Genomic DNA, 10264 nt, shown 5'->3' on the forward strand with positions numbered 1-10264 from the left:
GTTGTAAGATGCTTCATAATAAGCGGATTTATTATTAAGCCTACTTTGCTTCGAATAATCTCTGATTTAATCATAATTATATATGTATTCATCTGTATATGCACTGGCACTGCTGTTTAATTTGTATTCCCGAACTAGCTACTTGTTTGATGTGTGAAGTGATGCTTGGTTTAATATGTGCTTTTATTTGCTCCAAATTCATTAACTCATGTTGTTGAAATATACAGTTGCCTCAACACAATTTTAATAAACCGCGTGTTTGTTTGATACCTCTCTGAGCAGATATTGAAACCTTTTGGCTCGTCACGTTTTGAGGAATTAACTCATTTTATTTTGTTTAACTCTGGTTAATATGACGTAGAAGAACTGCATAAATTCGAAAATTGTGACGCTTCACGATTCAGAATAGAATGGACCACTAAAAATCTTCTACATAGGCCATGCTCAGCATTTTCTTCTCGGTTTTAAGTACTCACGTTTTCCATATCATCTTCAATTCCCTCTTTTTTTATTTTAAAAAAAGGTATAAAAACTAGCACTAAAAATTTAAAACTACAGATACAATTGAATTCAATTCGCAAAGTAGATTCTTTTCCTCTTATATCAAATATGGGGAGACAATGATATTTGTCGGCAGTTCAAACATCATTAGTGCTGGAGTCCACAGATCAGGAAATAGATTAACTTAAATTTCACTAACCATTTCTTAAAATTTAATAATTTTCTTAACTTTATCCTTATTTAATATATATATAAAATTAGATATAAGAAGTCCAAAAAGTAACAGTCAAACATTAGAAGGAAACAAAAGGGAGATAGAACTGAATGGAGAATAGGAATTTGAGTTCTCTTTTTTTTGTTTCTTTTTGGGATAAAGATAGGAATTTGAGTTCTTATTCATCTTTCCATCACTGCAAACTTAACCACATTAGCGACATTACTAGAAGCATGGCCGAACCTATGGTGGTAAATGCAAAACTAAATCTCCTTTTTGTCTAACTTTGCTTTATAATTTTTTTTTAATAAGTACATATATTTTCTCATTCAAGACAATTTTGTTCCGTTACATAATTGTTGTTGTTGCCTTGTGGGTTCACCCTCTGATTGAAGAAAATTAAAAAAAGAAAATACTTCCAAAAATGAAAGTGAGATACAAAAGCATAGAAGAAAAAATAAATTTAAAAAATACTCCTCCGGTTCTTAATATAAAACTTAATTATTGATTTGATTTTGGTTCTAAATGTAAAACCTATTTATCATATTTATTAATTTTTTTGAAATTACACTTATTGATATTCTTTCAACCATAATCAAATTGAAGAGATAAGAAGAATATTAAGAAAGATGATTATAGTGTTTTAGGAAAAACATGTCATATTTTCTTATCTAACCTACTTAACTTTCTTAATCTAATTAAATGTCATGGGCCCACTGATGTAATTGGTATATACGCAATTACTCATATAATTTGCACAGGGAAAAATGATGACAATGGGACTCGCTGAAAAAAGGGAGAACAAAGCTCTGTTTATATATATATATATATATATATATATATATAAGGTTGTATTATTGTCACACAGGAAAAAAATGCTGTATTATTTTCATTCTTCCTGGCGCCAAGGTTCATGAAGTCGCTCCAATTCTCTTCGTGGGACCCACTGAATAAATGATCTTATAGCATAGTACTGCCTCCTATTATACAATCTCATTTGTACCCTATAAATAAAATCTTATAATTAAGATCACAGGTAGTAATATAAATGCTCTTTTCTAAGTGGGAGGCCATCCTATTTTTATCAGCTATCCAATAGTACCTCTAATATTTAATACAAAACCCACTTAGCTAATTTGAAAAGATTAAAGAAGCTACTAAATTACATGATTTCTCTAAAATACTTATGTGTATCATTAGATCATATGTCGATTTAAGAATGTGTCAAATTAGTTTGGAGAAATACAATAAATATATATACTTTAAAGTAATTTAGTAATTTTTTTAATCTTTTCAAATTAATTAAGTGAATCATATATTAAGTATCAGAGATATTAGTTAGTATCTTAGGATTTTTTTTTAAAAAGGGTTAAAATTGAGAAAATCCCTCCATTTGGTCTATAGTTCAGCCTCTTTGGGAACATCTTCAGCGTTTTTGTTCCGACTATGAGACAATTCGCCCCTACCTTTCTCTCTTCTGCGCACTTGTTTATATTCATTTTTCTTGAAATAATAAAATTACTCTCCCATACCATTCCTGCATTCCAGGACATTATCACTAAATTTTATTCTTTAATAAAAAGGTAGAAAAGATCAATCAGCTGATCCTAGTTCATACCAAATTTTAAACAAGTACCCATAAATCTGAAGTTTTTTTTAAAATTTATCCTTATAGCCTAAAATGTTACATTAATGTTAATCCCTACAACATTAATAAAATATTTCATTCCTTCAAATGTTCCAAATGAGAGTTGACATATACGTCAACATCTATATATGTATGGACATAATGTTACATTAATGTTAATTCCTACGACATTAATAAAATATTTCATTCCTTCAAATGTTCCAAATGTGCGTTGACATATACGTCAACATTTATATATGTATGCACAGTGTGGTCCATATATTTTCAAATGCCATTATGCAGTATCAAAGAAAGAAAACTCGAAACACATTTGTTTTGATCTTGTAGAGACCAATTGTATAGTCTTTTTTATACTATAGTAGAAGTTTAAACTTTTTAAATTATAAGATTGATATAAGGATTAATTATTTAATAATTAATTGATTTTTCTTAAAAAATACTCCATATTTATTTGCAAATGGGTCGTGGGCCTTGCTAAGGAAAAGTCTGAAATCAATTCAAGGGATGTTTATCATATTGATTCAACCATTATAATACGGGTGATCTTCTTCCATTTTTTTAAAACCACAGGGATATGAAATTTTTATTGCATACGTGTCCCTATCTTCAAACTCAAGTGATCCGTCACTTTGGGAAATCAAAACCTGTGATTGAATTTGGAGGAAGCTTGAAAGTCATCTCCTTTCCAATCTCTATAAGACTTTGCACCAGAGCAATCTGCACACATAAAAATGTTTGGATAAAATAATTTTCAAATAAACTCCACTTTCACAGACTAATTTTAATATAGCAACAAATTAATAACATGTGTGCGTATGGATGTATGTAATGAACCTTCGTAGGTTCTTGGAAGGAATTCTCGTCTTTTACATGAGCAGATGTGAGCACAGTCTTTGTTGCCTTCACTATTTAAAAAAAAAAGTTTTTACCTCCCTAGTTTATGTCTGTTTCTAAAAATAGACATAAAAAATCAATACAGTGAAAATTTTGTAATTTCTAAGGAAAAAATAATTTTTCACGTCTATTTATAAAAAAACAGACGAGAATAGGAGATTTTTCTCGTCTGTTTTTTTTTTTAAAACAGACAAGCATTTTGCTTAAGTATTAACTCTAGGGCTAATTCAATCTGCAACGACACACCCTATACCCTCAAGCCTCTCCTCTTTGTGAAGATTGATATTGTGCGCGGCTTCACTGGCCGCACACACACTCGCGACTCCAGGGGTGGAAGCATCACGGTGAAAACACCGGTGAAAGGGAGCTTGTTCGGTTGAAGTGCGTAGGAGATTGTTTGGTTGAAAGCACGCACCGTGAACGCTATTCTCGCCGTGGTCTCCAGAAGCTAAAACGCGAAGCTTCGCCGGTGACTATACCCATCATGCTTTTGCGCATCTTGCTCGGCCTCATCCTGATTTTTCTCCTCCATGGTTTTTGTGCTTGTTCTGTATTTTGCTTTTTCTCCGTCGATCCAATAGTTAAGGATTTATATTATTCTTGTTCTGGTTCATATCTGCGTCTTAAATTTTCAGCGCAACTCTGATATCTGCAGAAAATACAAAGAATCAATCTTTTTTTACTTGAAACAGTTAGCTTAGGGTGTTGGTATGTTTGAGAGGGTGTCTGGCTTTATTAGGAACTTATTATATAGGATTCGGTTGAAGACAAACACGAGATAACAGTAGTAATGACCTAAATGGAACACGACTTTGCTATGTTTGAAAACTATATTTTCTAATAAAAGAGGATTTGAATCCATGGGTTCATAACTTTTTTTGTTGCGTTGCCCCAATTATTATGGCTTGTGCTAGTGCGAGATGTTAATTTCTATTTGCTCTCATTCGCACTGTCAAAAAACACACCGATCTTGCAAACTCACACCTATCTAGAAAAGATTATTTTTTATCAATACCTAGGAAAGATTATTTATACAACCATACTGATATAATTGAATATGTCAAAGCTATGGCACGTGATTGTTTCCATTAGAACCCCCCCCCCCAAGCTTGCAGAATGCAGACAGCTAAACATTAGTTTGTTATTAGATCACTCGTGATTCTGAGGACTCTTACAATGAGGAATGTGCTGACGCTTTCATTAGACCACTTGGTATGTGGATCGTCTTTGATTACAATTTTTTTTCTGGGGTTCTATTATTGATAATGACTTGTCAAAATATTTTTATTTTTAATTAATATATTCAGGTCTTGACATTAAAAGGACCACTGGAGGCTATGTGAACTGATTATACCCATGAAAATTCTCAACCGTCCTCTATTAGCTCTTTATTTTATGTATTAAAAACAACCTATATGCATATGCTGCAAGTTGGGACAATGAATTACATCATATTTGCTTGTACCTAGCTTGACTTTGTCTGGAAGTTCAGAGATATCTTCTTATTTTCCTCTTTCATGCAAGTCTTACTTCTCTCATTTTGCCTTTGGTTTCCTCATCTCAAGAACGCCAAAAAATTATAAGCAGCTATTCAAGAAACAAAGACAGCAACTTCAAGGTACTCCATTCCTGTTCTTGATGTGACTATCACAAAATTGCAAAATATGTAGTCTATTGTGTCTGAAAAAAAATACAGGGGGACTCAATTGTTGAAGTATATGTGTTTGCTTATTTTTGTTAATTATTTCTAAGGTTATTGTTTATAATTTTCTTTTTCTTTGAATCTAAATTCTATTGGTAATTGTTTTATTAATTATTTCTAAGGTTATTCTTTATAATTTTCTTTTTCTTTGAATCTAAATTTTGTTGGTAATTGTTTTGTGAATATGAATAAGAGACTATTGGTACAATTGCAATCAAACTTTCAATCAGAGAGATGAATCAAAGAAGGGAAAAAATATATATTATATGTTCATGCAGTTCTCAGGCAAGTACATAATCTGAATCTCTCATGTGTAAGTGGAGATGAACAAACTAAAAGACTACTCTACGACTCCATCAGATTTAATTTCTTTGATTAACTTTTAATGATGGAAAGGGAACATAAGAGTGTCAAAACTCTTAATTTAAATTGTCTTCCCCCTTTCTCCCTTTTTCGTCTTTTTGGTGTTGTACTTCTTGTTGTACAGAGTATATAGGAATAAAAGTTCTTTTCAAAGGTCAGTGCATGCCTTCAATTCTCATCTTGGCCAATAAGTTTAAAGTTTTGGTTCCTTTACTGATCTTATGCTTTATTCTCATCTACTGTTGGATTGTTTTTATATAATTAAGTTTTGCCGCAGATAAATGGGATTTTGTGGGAAGCACTTGAAGGGCTAAACGCCTATAGAACCAAATATGGACGTATACTTGTATTTAGACCGGAAGAAAATAGGGGTCATTGTATTGATGTTTTATTGTTATCATGGATTATTTAGTATTGAACAAAAGAGTCATATTATTTTATTAGTTGTTTTCTTATATTGTAATTATCATTGGATGATCTCTTTTATTGATCATGAGATGGACTTTTTTATTATGAATGCACGGTAATTGTTTCTGATTAATTTTATTAAATATGTTAATCTTAAAATAATTTTTATGTAATAATAATAAGTAGATGGCATGTTTTTTAGACTGGAATAACTTCCAATCCAAAAAAGATGCCTTTTTTTTAATTAAAAAAACTCACTTTTCATGTCTATTTTTGGCAAAACAAACGTAAAAAGTGGGACTTTTTACTTTTGTTTCTCAAAAACAGACAATAAAAGTGTTATGTTTTACTTCTGTTTTAGACAGACGTGAAAAGTCCCACTTTTCTCATCTGTTCAAAACAGAAGTCAAATATAGGGTACTAGTTACGTCCTTTCTTTGAATGTCCTTCCCAAAACAGAAGTAAAAAATCCTTCAAAACACAAGCAAAAAGTCTCTGTTGTAGTAGTGTTTTGCTGATTTTGCAGTTACATCTAACCCATTTAAAGTGATCTTAAAATTCGCACGATTGTCATTGAAGTTCACAACCTACCAAATATTTTGAATTTCAAATGAGATAAAAGCACACAAATTTGAGGGTTTTTTCCTCTCTATTTCTTAGTCGGAAATAAAGATCATCATGGATTAAATTTAGCTACCTTTACTTTTATGTAATTCTTCTTTTCCGTTAAACTTGTGTAAGCAATTACAGATGCAACAACTGAAGAAGGAGCTTTAAGCGTTGAGTTCAAATGCATTGCTCCACTAGAGTCTGAGAATAGCTTTTGCAAATAATAGCTCGGAGTTCCATAACTTTGATGAGAATAAAATACAATAGCATCGGGCAACCATCTATATATACTTATTTACAAACAGTTTTTAAAAATATTAATAATTTAAAAAGATAACTTTATAACACAAAGCATAAGACAACATTAATTACCTTTGGTTGTTTGTGTTACCAAAAAGTGGTGCATAGCTAACCATTTCGATGACCTCACTGTTGGAAGAAAAAGGTGAAAATAATTTATTAATGGGGTTAACTAACTAACTAACGATTCGTATGAAATTTTGATAATTAAGCAAATGGCATACCTATTCCTCTCTAGTCCCATAAGAAATGCAGATTCACCCAATGCAGACAAAAGTGTTCCCTTCCCAGCATCTTCGTTCCAAACGGCATATTCACTAACAAAAGCTTTTGGTCCAAAACAAGGCATATGATCGAACTTGGTGTACAATGAGAAGAATTGCTTAGCATTTGAATATATATGGAAGCCATACAGCTCTGCTGGATGGTCCAACGCTTTTTTGGTAGCATCACAATTTGATATAATTTGCATATCTGGATATGCATGCTTTATGGCATCATGGAATTTGAGGTAGCTTTCTTGGTAGTTTATCTTATCACAATCCTCGTTTCCAATACCGACGTATCTCAAATCAAAAGGTTTGGAGTGACCTAAAGAAGCTCTTACTTTACCCCATCTTGATGTAATAGGACCTCTTGCAAATTCAATACCATCAAGAGCTTCCTCAAAATTAATTCACAAAAAAATTAACTAAATTAAACCATAGATAATGATTAACTAAGCAAGGGTTAAATATAAGTTATACTTGAACCATAGGACCAATGTCACTGATGTTGACTTTATCATGGTGGCTAATACCATTGTTAAATACCCATATTGGGGTCGTACCAAGGTCCTCAAACAACTGTAACAAAAGAATAATAATGATTAGTGATTAGGCTATAAAAACAATATTCAGTTTAGAAATTTAGAGTTTAAAGTACATACTTGAAGAAACTCTAAATAACCAAATCCATTGTCGACCCAATAATCCCAGACATTAAAGGGACCAATTCTCTTCTCCCAAGGTCCAATGGTATTCTTCCGCCTAAATGCATTTCTCATATATTCACCTTCAACATAACAGCCACCTAATCTAATGGGAATGTTAGGTTTTAATTGAAAGAAAAAATTGAATTTGACAAAACATGCTAATTTTAAGAATTCTTCATGCTTTTTTTTTTTTTTGCCTGAAGAATTCTTCATGCTAAGCACTATGCTTACTGGGAAATCTAAGAAATGTTGGTTTCAAATCAGCCACCTTTTGAAAAAGGCCTTTTCCCAACCCATGTCCCTAATTAAAAATGCAAAGTATAGAGTGTTAAAAAAAGAAGAAGTAATCATTGTAATTTATTAAATACGCTTAAAGTTGTGAGTTGATGAAGTATTCAAGACCTTGTATGTGTCTAGAGGCAGTGCTGAGACCTGATCCAACCAAATAACTCCTTTTTGGTCCATTGTCAACTGGAGGCTTGCTTTGACATCTGACGCGTGGGCTTCTAAAATAGTTTCAAACCTTTTCCAGCTTGCAACATAACTTGCAAGAGCCCTAGAAAAGATAAAATAAATTATGAGGTGTATGTATACAAATAAGAAGTATTAGTGTGTGCACGCGCAATGGAATTGTTAAGTACTTGATGTTATTTGAAGTCAATTCTTTCCCATCTACTCCTATAAACGCCACTTTCAAATTAATTGGTCCCAAGGAACGAAGATAGAATACAACTCTATATCGTTTTCCTTGCTCAATATTCTGAAAGAACGTAACAAGCAATATACAAGTATCAAAACATAATGGATATTTTATATATAATCCAGCAATTAGATCTTCAAATATGTGTGCGCTCCTATATATATATAGAGAGAGAGAGAGAGCAGAGAGAGAAGCTTATGATGCCCTAAAAATCCAGGATTAGAGAGTCCAACACCATTAGGGCATTCAGCCTGAGAAGAACAATGGATATCCAATTTGACAGCCATTTTATTACTAGAAAACAGGGAGGTAGGTTCATTTTGAACATTAATGGTTGATCTATTTCCTATTACAGTCCATGGAGAGATGCTTGAGAGAATTGTTGTGCGTCCAGCTTCAAAACCTTAACCAACAATTCAAGTAGTTTGTGTAAGGTTGATTATAAATAATTCAAAGAAGAAAAATCTCAGAGAGAGGATTATGGGAATGGCTTTTACCTCTCTTGTTGACAAGTTCTGCCCACAATCCTCCAGCTCCAACATGATTAATTTCCTACAAATAGTCACCTAATCATTTGTAGAACTATGTGAAAAACTACGTAAATGGTGGTTAATAGTTATGAGCAAATCAAACTTACCTAAATATATATTTCATGAAATTAATGTTCACCTCAAAAAATGCTCCAAAAAAATATTTGGAAATTTGCTTTCCTACAGAACCAGCGTCTACAACTAATGTAGAAATAACGTTGCTGTCAGCAAGAGTTTGAAAGACAAGAGAAAGAGAGAAAGCTATGAATAAAAGTGCACAAAATGTAACTTTAGAAGAAGCCATTGGGATTAATTTACTTCTAATTCATAGTTGTGACTCTCTAGGACCAATAATGCATGTATTTATGGCTTTTTAGGCTGACTTGTTTACATTGATTAATAGTGGATTACTTTAAATGCAAAAGTGTTGTTAGCTTTAGAAATCATTAATGCCACTAGATTTTCCGTAGCATTCTGTCAGTGATATGCCTATTTAAATTCTTTAATTATTTGTACTTTGCATATTTTCTTTGAATAAGTAGCCTTTTGTCTAAAAAGGTTAGTATTTTCTTTAAAATGATTTAAATTTCAACTTTTTGCCAGTGTGACAAATTGTGATATTTGATTTTGACTATTTTGCTAGGATTTTTATTTGACTATATATACACAACGTTTGTCCTAATATTAAGATAGCAATTAATGAGATAAAGATGAGTCAACGTTTAGGAAGAGATAACAAAGGATGACTATAAAGAACCAAAGAAAGTGGACTGGGAATTTGTGGGTTGAAGGGCTTCTTCTGAAAAATAACGGACTATCCAAGTTATGTATAACACACACACACTCTACCATACCTTAATTGGTAATATATAATTTATACTAGACAAATACCTTTGTGAGTAATATTGTTAATTGATTTTGTCCCTTCGAAATTTCAAACTCTTACCAAATTAATCTTTATTTTAAAGATATGATAAATTCTTAGTGGTTATATTCATCATTGGCGTCAACACTGTAAATTCTACATTAATTACAAGTACTTTACCTTACCAGAAACCTAAGAGACAAATACAGTGCTCACGTTAATGATGATTTTTTTATCTCTTAGCTTAGAAGGTATATCTTATATTTAAAATACGGATTAATTTGGTGAGATTTTGAAATTTTGCAGGGACAGAATTAATTAACAATATTAGGCATTGCAAAGATATTTGTCTCTTAAATTTTTGGTAAGGTTCGATCTTTGACGGAATATTTCGAACGGCCTCTAAAAATTTGACAAAAGGAGTTGTTTATGTGATTATAGCAAAATGGAAGTGAAGTCACTTGTTTTTCCTTCTATGGGTGTTCAATATGTCACATCTTGGTCCCAATCAATTCAAGACGGACAGGACAGGAAGACTATTGGATGAGATAGAACAG

The 10264-nt window shown here is 32.0% G+C and overlaps 1 protein-coding gene across 1 annotated transcript; it reads right to left on the bottom strand.

Moving 5' to 3' along the window:
- Nucleotides 1-6203: 6203 nt before the first annotated feature.
- LOC114738801 (alpha-L-arabinofuranosidase 2-like) lies at nucleotides 6204-9146 on the bottom strand. Its single transcript, XM_028926862.1, has 12 exons — nucleotides 8982-9146; nucleotides 8810-8864; nucleotides 8517-8715; nucleotides 8254-8376; nucleotides 8015-8168; nucleotides 7844-7913; nucleotides 7568-7710; nucleotides 7386-7484; nucleotides 6864-7303; nucleotides 6712-6768; nucleotides 6428-6620; nucleotides 6204-6317 (listed from the first exon to the last, which is right to left on the bottom strand). Exons 1-12 carry the CDS (start codon nucleotides 9144-9146, stop codon nucleotides 6204-6206), a joined length of 1812 nt encoding a protein of 603 aa, XP_028782695.1.
- Nucleotides 9147-10264: the final 1118 nt, after the last annotated feature.

The sequence above is a fragment of the Neltuma alba genome, unplaced genomic scaffold (assembly GCF_004799145.2).
Source record: "Neltuma alba isolate B1F8T4 unplaced genomic scaffold, ASM479914v2 tig00013688_pilon, whole genome shotgun sequence".
NCBI classification, from domain to species: Eukaryota; Viridiplantae; Streptophyta; class Magnoliopsida; order Fabales; family Fabaceae; genus Neltuma; species Neltuma alba.

Coding starts and splice junctions, on each gene's coding strand:
- LOC114738801 (XM_028926862.1), bottom strand. CDS start 9,146: ATGGCTTCTTCTAAAGTTACATTTTGTGCACTTTTATTCATAGCTTTC. Junction 8,377..8,516: donor TCTAATCCTGGATTTTTAGG/GCATCATAAGCT, acceptor TGTTACGTTCTT/TCAGAATATTGAGCAAGGAA. Junction 6,318..6,427: donor AGAATTACATAAAAGTAAAG/GTAGCTAAATTT, acceptor AATATTTGGTAG/GTTGTGAACTTCAATGACAA.